Source organism: Mercenaria mercenaria, chromosome 9, assembly GCF_021730395.1.
Source record: "Mercenaria mercenaria strain notata chromosome 9, MADL_Memer_1, whole genome shotgun sequence".
NCBI classification, from domain to species: domain Eukaryota; kingdom Metazoa; phylum Mollusca; class Bivalvia; order Venerida; family Veneridae; genus Mercenaria; species Mercenaria mercenaria.
The window spans coordinates 63,311,569-63,336,106 of record NC_069369.1 but is presented as its reverse complement, the minus strand read 5'-3'; the positions used below and the strand labels follow the sequence as shown (position 1 = coordinate 63,336,106).

At 34.6% G+C, this 24,538-nt stretch overlaps 2 protein-coding genes across 3 annotated transcripts; both read left to right on the top strand.

Annotated features, from left to right (window-relative positions):
• Positions 1-1,752: 1,752 nt before the first annotated feature.
• LOC123547275 (serine/threonine-protein kinase/endoribonuclease IRE2-like) lies at positions 1,753-24,468 on the top strand. 2 transcript variants are annotated; one of them, XM_045334245.2, is made up of 2 exons: positions 1,753-1,821; positions 19,750-24,468. In XM_045334245.2, the coding sequence occupies exon 2, from the start codon at positions 19,863-19,865 to the stop codon at positions 21,324-21,326; it is 1,464 nt and encodes a 487-aa protein (XP_045190180.2). In that variant the 5' UTR covers positions 1,753-1,821; positions 19,750-19,862; the 3' UTR covers positions 21,327-24,468. The 2 variants fall into 2 exon arrangements, with proteins under 2 accessions (XP_045190180.2, XP_045190179.2); XM_045334244.2 differs by lacking the exon at positions 1,753-1,821 and adding an exon at positions 15,869-16,019.
• LOC123547261 (serine/threonine-protein kinase/endoribonuclease IRE2-like) lies at positions 4,806-9,299 on the top strand. Its single transcript, XM_053551549.1, has one exon. It carries the CDS (start codon positions 5,031-5,033, stop codon positions 6,549-6,551), a length of 1,521 nt encoding a protein of 506 aa, XP_053407524.1. The 5' UTR covers positions 4,806-5,030; the 3' UTR covers positions 6,552-9,299.
• Positions 24,469-24,538: the final 70 nt, after the last annotated feature.

The following is a 24,538-nucleotide window of genomic DNA, read 5'->3' as shown; positions in this document are numbered from 1 at the left end:
TATTCATACGAGATTCCTCATATTTAATATTGTCTGTCACATGATTCAACAAATGATGACTTCACTTCAATTTTCCATAGATAGTATCGGCTGCGCAGAAAGATGCGCCAAAAAACTATAGGAATTCCCTTTAACTTATGATTAGGCCAAAAAAAATATGTGTGGTTCAGGAAACATTGCCCCAAAAAATAGGGTAGGCAGGTAGGATTTTTTTTTATTTATTTATTTTATAAAAGCCATGTTTGAGGCTAAAACTGATGTGTGGTTCAGCTAACATTGGTAAATAAATAGGGTGGGTAGGAAGGTAGGTAGGTAGACTTTTTGAGCAATTCTGAAATCTTTTTACTGTCGCTGTCTCTGTCACAGGGATGACAACTATAAGATATCAGATCATAAAATAAGTCAATTAGTAGCCATTATTGTTTTAAAACTCTTTTTCACTTGATACTTTAATTTGCTCTTGAACATGTACATCCTAGTAGAATCTATCACATTGAATCAAAAATAGTTTTTTATCTTCTCATAAAAATATTTTAGCCATTTTTCAAGAACAATTTCAAAGCAAAAGTATTTGCTCAATGTATGAAATTATCTTTTTAATATATTGCAAGTTTTGAATTTAGGCTATCTCCCTTTAATGGGCATTTTTCACTACTTAGATGTTTTAAAACATTAATATTTGGCTCTTTATTTTTGACCTTTGTATTTCAAAATTTATATAAGATCATTTCTCAAAAACAGAGTTGTTTTATTTTATTTTGTGACTTATAAAAAACTTTTTAAATGCTTAAAATTTCATAATATAAATTTTTTGTTCCATTTCAAACTTCGGTCTATACTCTACGTGGCATTTATATGCTTCATTGTGTCTGAAAGGGCGGATGGACCGTAATTAAAGTCAGTCAGTCCATTCCATACTTAATAAAGTATAGCGAAAATACCACCTAAAGGTATTATTAGCACTTTGTTTTGAAGCTCTTGGGTGGTGCTGTTGAAACGTCATCCCCATGTATCAACACTTTACATTGGGCACGTGAAAGAACCAAAGGAACTGCTTTAGTTCATTTGTATCCCACAGATTCTTCACTGAAATTTTAAGAACGCGACCGAAATGTTACGAACACGTAGATTTAATTAACATATTTCACGGAACGCGTAGATGTATTTAACACGTTTCACGATCGCGCATTTTTAATTCTTTGTGAGCGTTTCGACTTATTAATATTTCCAGATCGTTCTCCTGATCGACCATTACCGACGAAGCGCAAAACGCATAAAGAAAATGGGCGGAGCTTTAGACAAAGCGCGCAGCTAATATTTCATTTCATTTGCTTTCGTACAAGTAGGCGGGACGAAGTTTGGCAAATCAGATTGACTGATAATCGTTCTTGCGCAAAGGAACATTCTAGCAACATTCGGCGAAGTTTTAAATTATGCCCCGAGGTGTAATTCGATATTGACACGTTGGCATATTTTCTTGGCATATTGTATTTGTGTTTTACTAAATATCGGATTAGCTTTCTTCAAAGCGTTTCAATTCGTACTCGATATTTTTCGTCCCATGCCAATTCGTAACCACAAACAGTTTTCATTCCAAAATCGACAAAACGTTTAAGGGTCGGCGGAAAAAAATAGGGTCGGTCGGGTTACCTGAACCACACATATTTTTTATTTTGGTCTTATTACAGTTGCACACATTTATCTTTACTCTGGTCTCAGTAATAGGTCATGGCCGTCTAAACTGATAGCGGCTTAATTGTCAAAAAGTAGGCTTAAAATTATTTTGAAATTTCAGGCTGATAAGTGAGCTATATTGTTAAAGTAAGTGTTTCTTCTTTTTGTCAGCAATATTTTAATAAACTAAAACTGTGTTTACTACATTTGTTGCATAGTAATTAAATATAGCGTTCTTTACACGAATCATCCGGTTTCGTTTATGATTGATGATTATCCATTGCGGTGTTTTCATCTCAGCTGAACCAAAGGCTCAGCGCGAGCTATTGCGAAGAAACTGTGTCCGGCGTCCCCGTCTGGCTTATGCTTTTCACATTTAAGCGATTTCTTCTCATTAACCACATCATTAAAAACTTTGTCTCAATCATCCTTAAAGAGCTCTTTCTCAAATTTATCCAAATAGTTCCGCTGGATCGATTTTAAAATACGTTAGTGTTAGAAAAGAAACAAACTTTAAACAACGTTTTCTCATGGTCGTCACCAAACTTGGTCTGTAGCATCGTTGTAAAGTCTCAGTTTTGTTCAAATGGTTCCGCTTGACGGATTTCAGGGAACGCCGGAGCGAAAAATAGAAAAAAAACATTTAAACAACTACTGTTATGCACAGTGTGATGAACTGTCACCAAACTTTGTCTGTAGTGTCTTTGTAAGGTCCTCACTCAAGTTTGTTCAAATGGTTGCAGTTGGCTGATGTTCGGGAACACCAGGGTTCTGCTTGATTGAATAAAGGAACTGCCGGAGTTACAAATAGAAAATAAAGAAAAACTTTAAACGACTGTCTTTCATGAACCCTCATAAAACTTCCACAGACCTTGTCCGGAGCATATCTTCTACATGCATGGAGGGATTTTGATGAAACTTGGCACAGTTGTTCACCATCATGAGACGGAGTGTCATGCGTAAGAATCAGGTCCATAGGTCTAAGGTCAAGGTCACACTTAGAGGTCAAAGGTCAAATTCAAGAATGACTTTGTCCGGAGCATATCTTCTTCATGCATAGAGGGATTTTGATGAAAGTTGGCACAATTGTTCAACATCATGAGACGGAGTGTCAAGCGCAAGAACCAGGTCCCTAGGTCTAAGATCAAGGTCACACTTAGAGGTCAAAGGATACAAGAATGAAAACTTTGTCCTGAGCATTTCTTCTTCATGCATGGAGGGAATTTGTAATAACTTGGCACAAATGTTCACCACCACAAGACGGAGTGTCATGCGCAAGAACCAGGTCCCTAGGTCTAAGGTCAAGGTCACACTTAGAGGCCAAAGGTCAGATACAAGAATGACTGTCCGAAGCATTTCTTCTTCATACATGGTGGGATTTTGATGTAACTTGGCACAATTATACACCATCATGAGAAGAAGTGTCATGCGCAGTTCCCTTCTTTAGAATTACTTCCCTTTGTTGTTAATATAAATAGCTTATATTGTAACCTTTTCATTACTAGACGTAGGGAAAAATCGAGACCACTTTTCTGTAGTACAACATGCATGTTACATCCAATTTTGAGGTGTATTTTGACCAATCTCTACCTGGTAAGGATTTTTGTGTGGACTTACAATTTTTTTTTTTTGGGCGGGGGGGGGGGGGGGTTTTTTTTTTTTTTTTTTTTATTTTATTTTTTTTTTTAAGATTAACTTCCCTTAGTTGTTACCATAAATAACTTATATTGTAACTTTTTATAATTGACCGTAAGGAAAACCAAGACCACTTTTCTGTGGTACAACATAGTTGTTACTTTCTAATTTTAGGTGTATTCTAAGGTACCTTTACCTGGTAAGGAGTTTTTTGTGGACTTAGAAAAACAAACGAATTACAATGATTACTAAACAACCACAAAATTAAATTTCCATCTGCAAATACAGGTGCTAGAGTAAAGAAATTTGCTGTGACGGGCGTATATTGTGACATTCTGGCACTCTTGTTTAGATTAAATTATCTTGTGAGCACGCAATTTTATCTCGAGCACTCGACATCTTATCTCGAGAGCACAAAATCTTATCTCAATTGCACGACTTCTTATCTCGAGTGCACGTCATCTCATCTAGAGCGCACGACATCCTATTTCGTGCGCATGATATCTTATCTCGGGCGCTCGACATCTTTTATTATATTTATTTTATAAATATTTCACATGATGCAGTACACATGATTACATTACCAGCCAAATACTACAACAATATCATTTTCTTTCTGTAAGAATTCTCAAAAAAATAATTTGCTGTATGTGATGACGTTTTATAAATAACAAAAAAAAAAAAAACAACAGAGAATAGTTTCTCTGTCGTCTCCAGTTTATATTAATTTACACTGTTTAAATTGTTTTTGTTTTTTAATTGTAATAGGAAAATATGATTATTATATCCTACATGAAAGTTATTTCCCTTTCTATACCAGTCCTTATTTTCAAATAATTCGGAAATGACTCAAAACTTGTTTTTCTATTTTACATTTGAAATACGAAATACCTCATCAAATAAATGATAAAGTTTCACTACATTTCACATTATTTTGAAAAAAAAGAAGAAAAAACACAACAACAAAACTTACACTTTCTATATCAAATTTCAACTTCATTCTGAAACTGAGTTAAGTTGTTCCACAAAATTTCTACCTGGCAATATTCCCAGAATAAATGCTCTAAGTTACAAGGCTGGGGATATATTCATTTTAAATCATGTTGTTTTTTTCTGGCAACTTGATTCTCTTAATGTATTTAGATCTATATTTGAAATTTCTGTAAATCATGTAGAATGGAGTAATATTTCCTACATAAAAATTTAATACTGAAATGTACGTTGCCGTATTGTTCCGTAGCTGCATGTAGTTATCCGAGGCTGTCCGTAATAAAACTTAGTTCGACGTAGTTCACCGCAGACCCGTCCACGCGAGGCAAGTTGCCAAGCGCAGTTTTCTTACATTCCAAGATGTTTGATTACAACAAGTTTGAATAATTTTCTACATTTGAAACATCGACTATTTCATAATATTCATCCAGCAAATAAATACGAAATACTTGTTCTGCTGTATATTCATTTTACTATTTCGTTGATTATATTTTTTATAGGATGTCGACGACATAGCAGCTTTTAGAGAGAACCTATCGTAATGTGTTGAGTTTCAAGTTATCAAAATCTAGTGAAGTTTTTGTGATAAGTATAATTTAGTCTATAAATCAAATAGGTAAAAACAAACGAAACCTTACAGATATACCTGTGAAAGCAAGTAAGTCATTAGGAAAAAAAAATCATCGAGTGACTTCGTGAATATCTATCGATTTGGTTTTACACAAACAAAAATGTCAGGCATTTTGTTCTTTGAAGCATATTTTACCTGTGCCTGCATAGGTGCCGGCATAGGTGCCTGCATAGGTGCCTGCATAAGTGCAGTAATTAAAATCAATAATATCACTGAAATCGTAGAAAAGTTGACTCGCAGACTTACTACCGAACCTTCCCATGAAAATGAAAATTCTAGAAACGAAGAGTCCGGATTGAACTGTTCTGGCAGAATTCTAACCACAACCAACAAAGTCCAGCCCCCAAAAAAGATTACATACGACAGTAAAAAACCAATTGGCATGAGTCACGCTACCGTGTTTGAAGGACTGTTTGAAAATGATATGATAGTTGCGGTTAAAAGAGTACATATAGATACGGATGATACTGATCAGATAATTAACGAGTACAAACATCTTCAAAAGAAATTAAGGCGACAGATAGATATTAACCACAAAATAATGAAATCCGGTCATGAAAATGTCACTAAATACTACGGTTATCAGATAGAGGGTACGCATCTTCTTTATGCACTTGAACTATGTAACTATCACTTAGAAGAGTTTCTTCTTCATCATCGGCATAACTGTCCTCCAATATTAGACACAGATATACTTCTAAGTATGGCTAAAGGACTGGACTTCTTACATTCAAAAGATATTGTGCATCGAGATTTGAAGCCCTCCAATGTTCTTATGAAAATAGAAAACAACAATGTTATTGTTAAACTATCTGACTTTGGTATGTCTAAGACATTACCTGAAACAAGTTCCGTAGCTTCCGGAAGTAGTGAAAGTGGAACCCTGGGCTGGATGGCGCCTGAAGTCTACATCGCACTAGAAGACCTAAATACTGAAATTCAGTTCAGTCGAAAAAGCGATATTTTTCCTCTAGGGTTGCTCTTTTACTTTGTAGCAAGTGGCGGTAAATATGTTTTCAATACCCAGGACGACATACAAAACAAGAATGCCACTTATACAGGCGTTGTTGCGAACGACCCTCTATTTAACCTTGTTAAAGACATGCACTCGCCTGCTCCAACAGATAGACCGTCAGCACAAGAAGTGAAAAATCATCCAGCACTTTGGAATATGGAAAAAGTCCTGGATTTCTATAAAAAAACAAGTAATCTGTCAATGGGTTTACCCGTAAACAATGCTCCATTTACTAAAAATCCTATACAGGTTATTACAGGAACTGGAAACCAAATGATACCATGTCAACCTTTTGATTGGTATCAAAAGTTGACACTCAGTGTGCAGCAAGATTTGTTTCCAAATGTTTATGGGCGCCGATCGCATCATGGCAAGGGTAAGGGTCCTAGATATGATAGATTGTCCGTCGACTCTTTGATAAGGGCTATAAGAAATAATAATGAGCATTATTACGAGCTCTCCATAAACTTACAAAATGAGTACGGAAGTTATCCAACAGGATTCTTAAATTACTGGACGACAAAATTTCCTGGATTACTCATGTATGCATATGATGCAATGAAACTGCATAGTGGCGACGGCAGCATGGCGAAATTCTATGAATGATTTGTTGTTTTGATGTTAAAGCATTCGTCAGCCTTCACAAACCGGGACGTTTCAGTTCATTTGTATATGAAAATCTACCAACTATTTTTTTTTAAACGGGACGTTTCAGTTCATTTGTATCTACCAACTTGAAGATGTTCTTCAAAATTAATTTCACAAAGCAAAGGGAACAAATGTAAACGGACTCATTTTTCTGCATTTTATATACATGTACTACGGATGTTATACATCACGCACAAATAAGGACGCACAACGGTGACATTAAGTCCGAAAATTGCAGTTTATTTTTAATGTTTACAACGTGCATGTTGGCCCCCATTATATGTCTGCCATTGCTAAACTAGAAAAAAAAACGCTGTAAAAGACTGCTTCTCAAGAACGTCGTGGCAGATCTTCAGCAAACTGTACATACTTGTAAGTTCCTCTCCAAATTTTTTATTCAAATGGGGAGCTTGGCCCCTTTTAGGTGTTACTAAAGCTAAAATAGAATTGTAAAAAAATTATTACTTTTTTTCTGAATTCAAAATACTTTTTGATTTGACAGTAAAAAAATATCACTGGATTAATACTGTCTGTGCCTGTACCATGGTGAACTTAAAGAGAGTGCGTGATTTGAGGTTTACTGTCTGTACTTTTTATCCTGTTAATTCACTTGTGTTAATGAAGGATCTTTGTATACGACATATTTATAGATATGCAACTAAAATAACAGATTATGTCCGAGTAACCGCATGGGTTTGGTTATCATGATATGCTGATGATTATAAGGATGTCCAAAACGAAAGGCACTTTGTTCTAAAAACATTGTAAAATTGATATTGTTTGACATATTTACACCTCTGTTTACCCCTACTTACATCTTTGTTTGTTATTCTCCAACATTAAATCAAAATTCTGAAAGTATGAAAGTGTTACCTTTCTTTTCGGACTCCCTGTTTTAATGTTCATCCTTTCCAGAAGTGAAAAGCAGGCCTATCGCACTGATGAAAAAATCATTAATAAAAGCTCAAAAAAGTAACTAGAATATCATTAGAATATATATATCAGAATATCATTTGCCTCTTAACATCATTGTGGAAAAGTGAGGCAGAAAACCTAGAGCCTTGCCAGGCCTGGATCCAGGGCCGGACCGAGGAGACCCGTGCCCCCTCCCGCCCCAAGTTTGCTGAGAAGTGACCTGTACTCATCAAAGTTGCACCCAATTATTTATTATTAATCAAATCTAAACCCAAAAAGCACCACAGGTCACTATTTCATACCGATATTTCAAAATTTTCCAGAGGAAGAGCTCCTTCATCCCACTAGAATGAGGCAGGAACCCCTACTTAACCTAAAACATTAGACCAAAAATGCACCAGAGCCCACCATATTATACCTGTATTTCAATTTTTCCAGGGGAGAGTCCTTAAATGAGGGGGTTCCCCCTGTAGTAACTCAAAATTTAGACCAAACTGTGCACAAAAGGCCACCATTTCATACCTGTATTTCAAAATTGAATGAAAGTAATTGAGATAAACAGGGCTAAAAGGGCGATTTTTACAGTGATATGACACAGTCTAAGAGTGTTCCAGAACGCACCAGAGACGTCCCGGGGGAAAACAATTCGAGGGGAAGACATGTACCAGGATCCCCCGACCCCTACACCCCACCCCCAGATTGCCTCGGTTAAAATTTGTGTTAGGCTACGGCACTGAGAACACTACACACTACAATAGCTAGAGCTTTAAAAAAAATCCTTTGACTATCCTTTAAATATATGAATATATACAGTTGGAAACATTATGAACATTTTTGTAATAGGAAGATAATAAAGTTTTTACCTAGGCCTATAATGCAGAAATTAACGCCGTAAGGTGAGCTTAGGTTTCTCTCGTTTGTTAGATCACACGCACACCCACACACGCACACGCACACGCACACACGCACACACAGAGAAAAATATAATGTCAATAAGATTTTTTTATTTTAAAAAAACCTGTTTTGTCGTCAATTTTGCACGTAAAACAAGAGGCTTTGTCAAATGTCAATGATTCCTTAATATATTACGTATTTCTTTGTCAAAATTTCTCGAAATGGTGTATTGCTACTCAACACAAATTCTTTCTGTATTTATTGTATTGCACATGCTTTGATAAAAAACTGTTCTTGTTTCTTATTTTTGAAGTAGGTCGCCTCATCTCGATACTTTGCACCGCAATCATTTAAACTGTTGATGTTTGACACTTGCTTGCAGGAAAAATATATAAAAATTGTATGAAAATATGACTATTGTAAACAAGCTACCAGATTTTGAGATCAGGTACTGAGGCGAATTGCTATATAACGTGAACGCGTACTTCTTTTTGACAGCACTATCCTGATGTTGTATAGATCGATTAATAGTTTGCCATTTGTTATAATTTTCTGATTCTCATTGAAATTGTTACAATGTAAATATAAGTATTGAATGTTACATTTGTGTAAATCATATTGTCGTAGAAGTATTAAGTGTATATTTTACATGTAATGTATAAACATAAAACATTTGCTCTTAATTATAATGACTCATTATATTCAATTATTTGGCGTTGTATTTCACAGACCACAAAAAATACGTTGTACCATTTTGACCTCTCGAATAATTTGCTGACCATATTGAATACCTTTAGGTATGGAGTTTTAGAGATACACGCGACACGGGAAAATGAATGGTAAATATGTTGTGTATATGTACAGTTTTTTTTATATATATTTGTTATATATACACACTGGAAAAAGTTTGAATCTGGGTCATAAGGAGGCAAAAACTAGGTCACCAGGTCAAATCAGAGGAAAAGCTTGTGAACACTGTAGAGGCCACAGTTGTGACTCAATCTTTATGAAACTTGGTCAGAATATTGTCTTAATGATTTGTAGATCAAGTTTGAAACTAGATCATGTGGGGTCAAAAACTAGGTCAGCAGGCCAGATCAACGGAAAGGCTTGTGAACACTCTAGAGGCCCAATGACTCAATCTTTATGAAACTTGGTCAGAATGTTTGTCTTGGCGACCTGTAGGTCAAGTTTGAATCTATCTCATGCGGGGTCAAAAACTATGTCACCAGGTCAAATCAAAAGAACTTGTGGACACTTAAGGTGGGTCGATACCTTATTCGTCAAATATGACATTCCCTCCGATTTTGATGATCTCTAGGTCAAGTTAGAAACTGGATCATGTGGTTTCATAAGTTAGGTCAGTAGGCCAGATCAAAGGAAAAAGCTTGTGAACACTCTAGAGGCCACAGTTATAAATCAATCTTTATGAAACTTGGTTTGAATGTTTGTATTGATGATATCTAGGTCATCTTTGAATCTGGGTCATGTACAATCAAAAACTAGGTCACCCAGTCAAATCAAAGAAAACGCTTGTGAACATTGTAGTGACTCAATCTTTATGAAACTTGGTCAGAATATTTGTTTTGATAGTCACTAGGTCAGCTTTGAAACTGGGTTTTGTGTGGTTGAAAACTAGGTCAGTAGGCCAGATCAGAGGAAAGTCTTGTTAAGACTCTAGAGACCACAATTAAAGTTTGAAACTCATGAGAATTCATGGGAATGTTTGACGATCTTTAGGTCAAGTTTGAATATGGGTCATGTCGGGTCAAAAACTAGGTCACCCAGTCAAGTCAATTGGTTTCAAAATATACTTTATAGATATCTATAGACGTTGTACAAAATGCAATAGATATAACGCAACCTCTCCTAAACGAAATTCTACAGCAGCGTAGTGACCGTGAAACACTTTTAAAAAGATATGCCGACACAGAAAACCGGTAGGTAACAAGAATAAAACAACAAAGAAATAAAATCGAGTTGTCGGGGACTACAAGGAAATGATGTGGCCGATTTTAACGCCGCTCAAGGCAGCTTAAAGGCCTAGATTTTGGCAGTGGGCCAAGGGATTTTTGTCTTCACCGGCACAGTTGGGGGCTAATGACCATCACAGTATAGCTCCAATAAACAAGGGTCATTGTTTATTGGAGAGTCAGTCTACCTTACAAGTGTATCTATTAGTGAGAAGGTGAAACGATGTACTTTATTTTAAATTAATGAATAATTGATAACTTTTGAAGTTATATTAGTATTTTTGGGGGCATTTCTTTGTAAAAAAACATTTGATCAAACACAATAATAAAATAATCAGAAACTTATTTTCACAATAATGAAATAACGAGAAACTTACTTAAAGAAACACGCAAGTTTTTATTTTTTCAAATTCTGTCTGGAGAATTGTGATATTTCTGAAAAATGTGACTTTCACTCATCTAAAGCTTGCAGAATACTGTAAAAAACATTTGTCTAAATTGAAAACAGAATGTGAATTTCAAAGTTACAAAGCAAAGAATGAAAAAAGTCACTTTTGGCAACATACTGAAAATGAAAATTGAGTATAGATGGAACACAATAATTTTGTATTCAAATAATGTTGATTAAATGAATACATGAACATCAATTTCCAAATCGAAAAAATTTGTTTTTCAGCACAAAGAACTCACTTAGGAAGTTTTCACTATACTTGTGTTTTATTATCATTATTATTTTCAATATTATTACTGTATCATTTATCATCCTATATGTAATATAATAATAATAATATACCAATGATGATAATAATAATAATGAGAATAATAATAATGATTATGATTATTTCTATTACATTATTATCATTATTATAACATTAAAGTAATAGTTATTATCATCAACATAATATCAAAATAATAATTATTATTATCATCATTCCACATTGACTGAAGAAAAATTAATTTCTTTCAACTCCACTGCACACATCTTCATGGTCAGATAAGATGGGAGTTGTATATTTGTATATTGGATTTGGGGGGGGGGGGGGGGGCGGGCACTTATATAGTAGTGAATCTAGGCCTTTAAACTGGTTAAAGGTGCTCATCCTCATTGTTATAAATAAGACAACACAGCACCTTAGCAAATGTCAAAAAAAAGGAAAGGAACGCATTTAACAGCCCAACGAAACAAGCAAGAAGACAAAAGTCAAAATAGGCAAGTCCCAACGGACTTCAAGACTTGCATATCGTTTCGTTTATGACTGTAAAATGTATACTGTACAAATAAGTACGCTGACTCTAGTTTCAAGGTAAATATATAATCTGGTTAGAATTTTTTAAACATAAATAAGCGAGCCTGACGCAACTCCCAGTCCCTCCTTCACCGACTGTCCCGTTACAGACCCCACATCTGCTCCCTTTGATTTTGTAATGACCGTCTGATTTAGGTCCATTTTACTTGATAACAGCAGACTTGAAGCTAACATAAGCCAAGAAGCATAACTCTCTCGTTTTATATCACAAGAACAAAATCCCCGTTTTACGCGAAATTTTCAGAAGTTAAATAGTTTTGTCTTCTCACTGTAACGTAACACTTGTGTACCTGAAGTTTGTCTTTAAACACAACACGATTATGACAGTTCTAACGTTTTTATTTTACTACAAAGAGCAATGCACAGTTAGTTTTAAATGTTACGTTCAGTCTAATTTCACAGATATAATTTATGTTGTCAGCCTTTTAAAACAGTTATGTTTACTGCACTGTTAACAACATTTCTTAATTATAAATGTACTTAAGCCTAGCTTTTGACAATGATAAATGAGTTCTAGCGGGAGCGGGAGCATATGTCCATTGCCCGTCACCTGGGCAGCCCCCCCCCCCCCCCCCCCCCCCCTCCCCTCGACCACAGAATATATTGAGTATATATAGGATAATAACAGGAAAACATTGCAGACGCATTTTTCAACTTCCGTAAACTTAGTAATTAATTCACGGATGTTTTACACCCTTAAGCTATTGTAGAGTTGACAAGTTTTGTCTGACTTTTGAAATGTACAGTTAAAATCTTAATTATCCGATTATAAACCTAGGTATTACATTACATCACAAAATTAATGTTGTTTTGTCACAAACATTCTTTAAGCAGGTAATGTATATAGTATGAATTAAAGCAGCATGCCTCCAGATCGTTCGACAACAAAAAAAGAATATTTTTTTTTTTAAATATCTTGAAATAAATTCTATATTTCTTAAGAGGCTTTAAAACTTAATTACTGACAAACTTTATGTTACGGAAACACATGAGAAATTGCTGTTTTTATTACTTTTTACGATGAAAATTGAACTTTTACTCCAGGTATAAACTGTCTCGATTATAAATATCTATATTTTGAAGTCATTATTCACTGCTTCAGCTATATCGTTATTGGTTACGAGGACGGGAAAATGTCGCCACTGTCCGGGGTTCGATTCCCGACGCGGTCATCTGTTTTTCTTGATTTGGAACTTTTAAAATATGTTACATAATTCATATTCTAATGTTCATAATATGATCAAACTTCAATTTCAAAAAAAGACTATTTTTTAGCCAAATCTGGAGGCATGCTGGTTTAAGGTCCCGTGGCCACATTAGTGTGAGAAATGTTTTCATCTCTCATTTTTCAGTTATGGTATAGATTTCGTCAGAACAGAATTCAATCGATGATATTGAAGATTGCTGCATTTCTAGAAGATTTTCTTTTTTTCTAAAGGTTCATTTAAACTCATTCATTTACTTTGATATTTGATGATTTCGTAGCAAGTTATCCGTAATTCTTTCTTTCGAATATCTTTATAGGGAACTCCTGCAAATGTCATGCGGTGACATTAGTGTTTAAAACTTTCAAATAATTTTTTTAAAAATGTTTAAAAGTGGTTGTATATGTAAAAACTTGAACTTTGTCAATAATTTCAAAAGAACAAAAAGAATTTACATGCTGTCATTATAAAAATGTTTTATTTCTTACTAAACATTGATAAGATCTTGCAGTGTCAAACTAATTGCTATTATACGTCTGTTAATTGCATTTTATTACATACTTTTTTTATCTGTTTAGTAATTAAAATAATAATCTTCTGACACGCAGACAAAGGTACCTGGTCACGTGAAATCACGTGGAATCTCACTAGGTATCGCGGTATGCGAGATTTGTTGCTAGGGGTCATGTAGGTTTCCTGCAATATCATTGGTTAATTTTATTGTTGTCATGAACCTCATAAAAAGTCAATGATAACAGAAATAAGAAGAATTTTACCTACGAAATAAGAAGGACATATACTTCTGTGTTTCATGTCGAGATATCCGACTAGATAATTACAAAGTTTTGATTACTGTAGTTGTGTTTTTAGTAATTATTGTTGTTATGTGGACATCCATATATTGTTGTTGAAAACTGAATAAAAGAAGAAACAGAATCTGGATTTTGCTAATTCCCTCAATTTAAGCGGACTTAAGCCAAACAAATAAATAAATTATTCGAAAAACAGAATTTGAGCAAAATATTTCCCTTAAAGAAACTTAACGTTACCACGCGCAGCGTTACACAAATATGAAATACCAATTATTTTGTTACTTCTTTTTTCCGTTTTCTTCTGACACGTTTTCATACATTTACTTCTAAAGATATCTGATGATTTCGTAGTTATCCGCAATGTTTTCTTTCTTTATAGGGAACTCCTGCAAAATATAATTTAATTCCGTTTATTTTGTTACTTCTTTATAACTACAATCGATGAAACTTATACATTTACTGAAATAATTGTTTATTTCGCAGTTTATTGCATCTCCTAACCTCATGAACTAATCTTGACCGGTCATATTTCTACAGCTTATTGCATTTATATAATTTACCTTTTTCCGTTTCATTTTCAAAATACAATTCATGAAACTCGTATAGTAACTTTAAATAATCTCTGATACTCACGCTTTTTCTTGAATCAGTGTTGTTTCTGTCTTTCTCTGATGAACTTCTGACATGAAAAGTTAAGCATTTATTTTCAAGTATTCTCTTTTGCATTTGACAAATCTCTTATACTCGCAGTTGATCATGTTGATAATTACATGCGTTCCTTCTTGCTCTTTTTTGAAAGCTTCAAGTTATCAAAACGCATTATTCTTTTTAAAAAATGATAAAGTTATAGCGTAAAGACCTCCGTGGCCAAGGTTAAGGTCGCTGACATGGAATCACTAGCCCCTCACGGCTGTGGGTTCGAAACCTCGGTTTTGGTGTAGCATTATCTTCATTGATGTTAGAAAACAACTTACCGATGCTCTAAAGACATAAACCCTTTATGTGCACTATTTTTTTCAACACAAAAATAATTTCCAAAAAGTCTCCCTTAATATTAAAAAATAAAAATAAAAAATCTTCATAAATCTGACCTAACTACATGTTTTTTTAGCATGTTACCGGAAACAAAGATTTTTTTACGCTTTACCCATTTCAAAATATTAATATTTACGTAAATCGTACGAGTAGATCTAAGTACTAGTAAGTTTAGAAATATCTATTATTAAAGAATACTCAAAACTTACTTAACTAAATAAACTGACTCTTGAATACTTACAATAATTTGTCGTTGTATACCTACACTTGGGCCGCCCCTGAATTCTATAACAAGCTTGGCCTACATTTGCATATTATCGCATAGTGCGGCAATTTTCCTTTGATCTTTGCAGCATGTTATACATAGTAACACACATTATTACTACAAAACTGTGCTGATATCTTACAAAACTGTTGCGATATATATCAACACGGAAATCTCTATGGAGTTTCATAAGAAAAAAAGTGTTCCGATATATATCAGCACTGTAAAACTGTTCCGATATATATCGGAACACTTTTTCTCTATTGAGGTCCTATCAAGGGAGTATAATTTTTTCCTTTCAAAGAAAAGATGATTTTAGCTCCAATTTACAGTTCACAGAGAAAGAATTGTCACAAACACCTACATTTATAAAGTAAAAGAATAAATAAACTAGAATATTTCAAAAACTTGATAGTTATTGCCAAATTCAGAAATACATGAAATATATGAAATTCTGAGATTTCTCAAATGTTTCTTTTTCTTTGATTTTTTTTTACAAACAAAACAACAAGTTTTACAATATGTCTGGCCAATGAAATGCAAAGATTTAAAACCAATGCAGAAATTTGTTGGGTACTTTTATCTGGGGAACACATTTTCTAAAACAGAAGTTTTAGTGTTTCAGTCAGCGAGGCGCAGAAAGGGAATCAAAATAGTAAAAATAATAATAAACAAATTTAAATGAAAATAATATATAAATTTTAATGATAAACTATGCGATAAAACAGTTATAATATGTAATGCTCGTGTGTTACCAGGATATATCAGAGCTAGGGGTACATCTCGTTATTTTTCTCTTCACATATCTGTCTCGGCCTACCGGCCTCGACGATATGTGCAGAGAAAAATACCCTCGATGTACCCCTAGCTCTGATATATCCTGGTAACACACTCTCACACATACTATAACTATTACTTGCATACTGACACGCGTCTGCTCCCCGTTGTAATTGTTTGGAGTTGTTTTTATTTTTATAGATACTGAACGCGTTATTCTTGGCATAGAATGGAACATATATGGTATACTTTTCAATATCATACTAGATGTATATCTATAACATGTGTGAAGATATCTACTATCTTATTTCAGATAAAAACATATCTCGGGGGATCAAAGTGGGGTAAAATGCTTTAAAATTTGACTTGTAACGCTGTAATTTGAGTTATATGTTATCTTAAGCACCGATTTAGTTTCACTAACCTAAATAGATCTACCTAATATGTAATAAATTATTATTTAAGCATGACAATTTTAGTTGAAACATTTCTTCTATTGAGACTATTTCGTCAAGTTCAATTAGCCCTCGTCCACTGGAAAACCAGTGTTTCTTAAAATAGATTTGCCCTTGGTATCCAATAACGAAAATAGATATCAATTGAACAAAATTTAATAGCGAAATAATTAGATTTTTATCCCAGTTTTTAGCTCGACTATTCGAAAAATAGTCTAGCTATTCTATTCACCCTGGCGTCGGCGTCGGCGTCGGTGTCGGCGTCGGCGTCACACCTTGGTTAAGTTTTTGCATGCAAGTACATACAGCCATCAATTAAAGGCATATAGCTTTGAAACTTATTTTTTCTTTTTCTAGGTCAATTTCCAACCTCTCTGGGTCAAGTCCCATAACTCTGACATGTATTTTGAGCAAATTATGCCCCCTTTCGGACTTAGAAAATTTTGGTTAAAGTTTTACATGCAAGTTACTATCTCCAAAACTAATGCATATATTGATTTGAAACTTCACATGTGTCTTCGTGGTTATAAAACTAGTTGATAGCAGCAAGTCCCATAACTCTGACTTTCATTTTGGCCAAATTATACCCCCTTTTGGACTTAGAAAATTCTGGTTAAAGTTTTGCGTGCAAGTACATACAGCTATTTCTAAAAGGCATATAGATTTGAAACTTATTTTTTCTTTTTCTAGATCAATTACCAACCTCACTGGGTCAAGACCCATAACTCTGACATGTATTTTGAGCAAATTATGCCCCCTTTTAGACTTAGAAAATTTTGGTTGAAGTTTTACATGCAAGTTACTATCTCCAAAACTAATGCATATATTGATTTGAAACTTCACATGTGTCTTCGGGGTGATAAATCTAGTTGATAGCAGCAAGTCCCGTAAGTCTGACCTTCATTTTGGCCAAATTATGCCCCCTTTTGGACTTAGAAAATTCTGGTTAAAGTTTTGCGTGCAAGTACATACAGCTATTTCTAAAAGGCATATAGATTTGAAACTTATTTTTTTTTTAGATCAATTACCAACCTCACTTGGTCAAGTCCCATAACTGCATGGCATGTATTTTGGGCAAATTATGCCCCCTTTTTGACTTTGAAAATTCTGGTTAAAGTTTTACATGCAAGTTTCTATCTCCAAAACTAATGCAGATATTGAATTGAAACTTCACATGTGCCTTCGGGGTTATAAAACTAGTTGATAGCAGCAAGTCCCATAACTGATATGCATTTTGGTCAAATTATTCCCCCTTTTGAACTTAAAACTCTTTTGATATTTAACCTTTTTGGGTAATATTTTCCTGCTTCTGGGACAATATTTCGAATAGTCGAGCTTGGCTGTATTATGGACAGCTCTTGTTACTTTTGCTTATACGGTTATAGATCTACTGGAAAATCGAGAATGGGGCGATAAAAGTGCAGACTGAAATAAGAAATTTTTAAGCTAGATCTAGGCTAAATACCTGGAACGGAGCGGGGACAGTGGAAGGGGGAGTACAAGTGGAAGGGGGAGTACAACTTCTCGTTGATAAATTTTCATGGAAGGTTTGAAAAATAAAAATGAAAAAAAAAGTTGCGGGGGAGGGGTAGTCCAACTAATATGACGCGATCCTAGGAGATATTAATGAGATGATTTTTTCATATGAGCAATGTCCCCACTCGCGTCAAACTCCCGAAAGACCAAAATAGTGGAAGCAATTTCCGATAAAATTTTTATCGCTGCCAAACGATTTACATGCTATAGGTTTTAATGCCGGTTATTTCACGAACTGGCATAAATTCAAAGAAAACTTATATGTATCGAATGGGGATTCAATTCCTCATTGATTAATGTAAAAATTGTCAAATAATAGCCTATCAAAAATTACAAATTTTCTGGTGATTTAAACTTATGTATTGCCTGGAACAACTGATACTCCTTATGACCCAGTTTTGTAATTAGCATAGGGCAATCGTGCAACATCGGACATTTCCGTATTCGACCTTCCTGGTATTGCACACGATTAACGTTTGGAAGTGTCTATGGGTAAGTACGGATCCTTCATGAAACTTGGTCAGATGATTCCTATGCCACAATCTGATCACCTCGGCCTTTATGCTACGCAATAGTGTATTTACCGGAGAATACGGAAATACCCGATGTTGCACGATTGTCCTATGCCAATTCAAAACTGGGTCATATCGGGTCAAAACTAAGGTCACCCGGTCAAATCAAAGGAAAAGTTGGAAACATTCTTGAGGCCACAATAAAGACTATGCATATATTCATGAAACTTGGTCAGAATGTTTATATTTATGATTCCTTGGCCAACTTTGTAACTGGGTTATGTGGGGTCAAAAAAAAGGCCACCCGTTCAAATCAAAGGAAAGATTGTTAACATTGTAGAGGCAACATTTATGACCCTTATTGATGGAATTTGGTCAGAAAGTTTATCTTAAAATGATTTCTATGCCATGTTCCAAACTGGGTCATATGGGGTCAATTTCTGCCGCGGGATAGTTAGGTAGCTATCACGATAGCATTGTAAACTTTTCAGGAAATGTGTGCGTTTTTCTGAAAACATTTAAATTCAGCAATAAATAATATTTTTTAGATATTTTTATTTATTTCCTGAAACTGTTTTAGCGCAAAATTTCGCGTTAATGCACTTTTAACTTGAAGACATGTTTGTGAAAACACCATACATTTTTGTACATATCAAAAGGTATTTTACCCAGTCACCAACCTCACAGGAATGTTATTCAGCACGGGAATTTGTGCACTGCACCTGGTGTTTTAATTTTGATCTTACACAGCAAGACCAGAGTCATGGCCCTTGACTAAGTAAAAAATATGCATCAATTGTGTCGCATGTAGGCCTATTTCAAAAAGTATTTGAGCCAGGATTATAAAATATTCTGGGGCTTTGTTAAAGATATCTCTTGGTCAGAATAGAGTTATCATGCTTGACTTAAGTCGCACATATCTCAAAAAGCAGTTCATCTAGATCGTGTTCTCTTTGGGATTTTACTCACCCAGACCAGAGTTATGGTCCTTTACTGAGTGAAATATTCTCATAAAGTACTTTAGTTTATGTTGCATATATCTTACTAAAAATATTTCTCCTAGAGTCGTGAAACCATGTACGAACAATATATCCAGCATTTCATTTTGTGCGCAAGAGTTTTCTTATATTTCACTTTACTATCAGCGTTACAGCCCTTGGCTTAGACAGAAAATAAAAGTTTGTGTCCCATGTATCTCAAAATGTAGTTAACCTGAAGTCGTAAAACATTACAGGACTGTTATATTACATGTGAAGTTGAATGCATCTAGTGTTCTTTGCGATTTCACACAGCTAGGCTGGCCGACGCAATGGTCCTTTATTTAGTGAAAAATACACATAATGTGCTTAAACATTTTTGTTGCATATATCTTTAATAAAATATTTCATTTACAGTACAGCCACGAATTAATATCGCATGCTAACCTCTTTAGATCTTTGATATTATGTACATATCGTCTCTCTGTTTTAGGGATGAAGATTTTGTATAGCCTGCGTGCCAGTAGAAGTGTTGAAGCAGTTTGGACTAGCAATAAATTCTTTTCTTCTTGGAGCTGCAATTATAACTGAACCTCTTGTATAATTATGGTCGACGTGCCGTTAGAACTGTTGAGGCCATTTGGTTTTGCATTTCTTCTTGGTGCTGCAATCATAACAGTAGGTGTTTTAATTTACCGGAGTAGGACGTCAGCATCTACAGAAAATTCATACCAAAGAACAGACAGCTCCAATTCACGAGGCAACACTACTTTCTACAACGCTAATAAAATAACTTATGATAACAGACACCAAATTCGTTTGTGTAATACAAACTGTTGTCTTTACAAAGGAAAATTTGCAGGACACACAGAAGTAGCAGTTAAGAGGATACTAATTCCTACAAACGATAAATCAAAAATAACATTAGACCTTGAAAGTCTTGAAGAGAGATTGAGACGTGTTGTAACTATAAACCACAACCTTTTGGTAGAAAGTTCTGAACCTAATATTGTCAGGTTTTTCTGCAACGAGTTTGAAAAGGAGGGAGAGAAATTATACTTGTTGTTAGCATTAGAATTATGTGACTGTAATCTTGAAGAATTTATTCTGTCACGACGGGGCTACCCACCGATAGCAAACAACAACATTATCTTGCAGCTCTTAAATGGACTTCATTATCTTCATTCCCGACAGATTGTTCACCGTGATCTTAAACCAACTAATGTTCTGATGAAACAAAAACTAAGTGGTGAACTCATTTTCAAATTATCGGACTTTGGTTTGTCTAAACTGAACACTTCCACAAATAACGGGGTACCTTCAGAACAGTCTTACCTAAGTGATGAGTACGGCACTGTTGGTTGGATTCCTCCAGAAATATTTGCCCTGCGCGAACAGTCAGTGTCCAATCCAGACAGGAGCTACTGGAAAAGGAGTGACATCTTCCCTTTGGGACTAATCTTCTACCATATTGCAACTGACGGTCGCTATGTTTTCATTAATCAAGGTGATATCCAGAGTGGTAAAGCTGATTTTACGTACATTTCTGGAAACGATCCTATGTTGCGACTCTTGCGACACATGCTTGCTCCTAGACCTGAAGACAGACCATTCACTGACGGCATAATGAAGCACCCAGCTCTTTGGAGCACTGAGAAAACGCTGGATTTCTTTGACAATACAAGCAACCTACTAATGGACAGAACAGTATCATTAACCTGTTCAATAGAACAAAATGCTGTCAATATTCTACGAGGCGACTGGCGGGTTCATTTGACACCAGCAGTAGAAAACTCTTTATTCCCGCATATTAGCACTTACAATCGCCGCGGCAGAAATCAGAATCAACCAAGTTATGATAAGACATCTGTACAGTCTTTACTGCGCGCAATACGGAATAATAAAGGTCATTTCTATCAGTTGTCACCAGCCATTCAGGCAGAGTTTGGGAAGGTTCCAGATGGTTATTTGAGTTACTGGACCAGCAAGTTCCCGGAGCTTCTCATGCATACATACTACGCAATGAAGGTTTATTCTTCACAATCATGCATGAGCAGATTTTACGCCTGAGCATTCTTCATCACCATCACAGCAGTTCATATTGTATTTCAAAATAAGAGCTGTGCGTGAGACAGCCAATGCTCAGCTGTTTAAATTGTTGTCCCAGAAGCAGGGATAGTACCCTAAAACTTAAAATATCTATAAGAATTTCAATCCAGTATCTGCATTAGTTTTGGAGATAGTCACGTGCATAAAAAACTTTAACTAGAAGTTTTTAAGTTCAAAAGGGGACATGCTAATTTTGCATAATACATGTCAGAGTTATGGACTTGATGCTATCACCTAGTTTCATAACCCCAAAGAAGTTTCAATTCAGTATCTGCATTACTTTTGGTTAAAGCTTTGCATGCGAATTACTAAGTCCAAAAGGGGGCATAATTTGGACAAAATACATATCAGTATTATGGGACTTGACCCAGTGAGGTTGGTAATTGACCTAGAAAAAGAAAAAAATAAGTTTTAAAGCTATATTCCTTTAAATGATAGCTATATTTATTTGCATGCAAAACTTAAACCAAGGTGTGACACTGACGTCAGGGTGATTAGAATAGCTCGGACTATTCTTTGAATAGTTAAGCTAAAAGCTAGGAAAAAGAATATTGTAAATTTCTACACTTCCTAAATCTAAATTGTACTTAGTTACAATTATATTGTTCTCTACTTTTCTGTTTGAATGTGTGTAATTTGTATTCTGTCAAAACACATTTTATATTTTTTTCTTCCAGTTTGTACTGTAAGCATAATTGTCTATGCAGTATCAACATTTTTTTATGTAATTTGTTGAACATTATGTGTTCTTAAGGAGGTAGGTTACCTTAATATTTGTATGTGCGCATCTCCAACCGGAAGCTAACGTGACGATTTACGACGACGTTTACGACAAACTAAATGTGTTTGTATATCCATTCTTCTGAAAACAAATCATGAACCTGTCTCCGATCTGATACTTTATGGTTTAATAATGCAGAAATAATGAATAAATTGCCGCAGAAACGCTTCAAAACAATGTTGCCTTAAAATGACGTCATGACGTTACATGTCAGTTACCGCGCAAAATTAAAAGCTTTTATTTTGAAGGTACGTAATTCTGTGCATTTTCTTTATTTGAACTATTTTCAAACAGCCGTGATTTACTGAAATATTTTTAATGAGTCTTTTGCTCTGAATAATAATCAATATTTTGCTTCTTTTATGTAGTTATATTGAAATGGATGATGGTAACCAAATGTTATTTGGAATATAGTTTGGTGAAAGGTTACTTGTTACGGCCATTTTCAAATAAAAAAACTTGCAGTTTGATTTGTAATACATTTTTCAGTTTTCGTTGATAATTTGTTACTTATATACTAAAATTAAGCTCTAAAATTGCATGTTCATATTTCAGTAGAAAATTGTGGTTTCTTGAATTGAATTGATGTTACCATGGAAACGAAGCCCGTGACCTATATATCTAAAGGTAAAGTTCAAAAGCGTTGACACTGGTCTATTTAAGGAACACATTTTCGGCTTTTTATTTTCATTTCAACAATATTCATGAGAATAATAGCAGCATGCTGAACGATTTTTCCATGAAAAATGCAAGACGAAGGGTACTGCTGTACATATTTTAAGCTGAGAAATTTGTTTGAATAAATGCAAATAACATGAAAATATAACTTAAGGAGGTAGGTTACCTTGATAGCAGAGCTACCGGCGCCGCGAAGCGGCGCCGACAGCGTCGCATTACGGTTAGACGTATAAACAAGAAAACGAATAGAGAGATTTAACTGAGTATACTATCGAGTTGAAAATTCGTGGTACTTTTTGGAATCGGTGTTGTTCGGATTTTTTCATGTGCACTATGCACATAGTAATTAATCGGTAAAGACGTCAGTAGACGCTTACTGTTTACGGTTGACAAAAGCGTCTCGCTTACTGCTTTGAATATTGAATAAAAATGTAAATGCGCATTTGATAATAAAAAATTAGTGCTAAATACATTTTCTACGAAGAAAAAAGAAATAAAATACAATATTTTCATGTTGAAACGACTTTTGTCACACTGCCATTACTTGACTTTATTATATATACTTATGTTTGTCATAATGACGTCATATGTCCACAGTGGTGTAGTGGTTAGCGAATTCGCGTTGTAAACCAGAGGTCGTGAGTTCGAACCTCACCTGTACCAGATTTTTTTATTCCTTTTTTATTTCAATTTTTTTATGTATTATTACGTCATTGTGAAATTCAGCAAGTGTTTACTTTTGATGTCAGGTTCCAATGTAGTGCCTGTGCAGTAGTCAGTAGACATAACTTTTAAAAAAAAGCTTTAGGATCAAAATATACAGGCATTGAATTTCGGCAAACACTGTTTTTCTCTAGGTAAAATTCTGATCATTAATTTTTAAAAAATGCTAGTCTTTTGGGTTTAAAACAAGCTTTGTATAGTCATGTAAATGATTGTAAATTTCCCATACCAGGCGTCTATTATAGCAGTGTTTTTGACTGAAAGCTGGACACAATCATACTTCCTTTCAGAAAGAACCAAAATTTGACAATAATGACATTTAAAAGAATTACAAAAGTCATTTCCAGGATTACGTAAATTCTAATTTCTATTAACTTTAGGCTATTGTCCTAATGAGATTCTGTTAGGTTTGAAACTTTTCAATTTGAAGGAGTTATTATTGGTGACTGGTTTCCAGTAGGCCTATGATAATAATTTATGTAAAATTGTTGATGCAGTACGTTTTAAAACAGAAATTATTCAAATACGTTTTTTCTTTTGGTGCAGATGTTAATCTATATCAACTTTCTTTTAATCATATACAGAATATCTTTCGAGTATTTCACATGTCAAGAATTAAATTTGATGCAGCCTTAAACATACATTCAGAAATCATGAATTATCATTAATCAATACTTATAATTTTAATAGATCTAATTTAAATAGAACATAAACTTCCTAAACGAATCCATAATTCCAGACATTTCCACTCCTTTAATTTTTAAGGGGCACTTGTGATTTTTCAAGGGAGCTCTGCCTTTAGGTAGCACCTAATAAGTGCTCATGTCCAACCGGAAGCTAACGTGACGATTTACGACGACGTTTACGACAAACTAAATGTGTTTGTATATCCATTCATCTGGAAATAAATCTTGAACCTGACTCCGATCTTATGTTTAATGGTTTAATAATGCAGAAATAATGAATGAATTGCCGCAGAAACGCTTCAAAA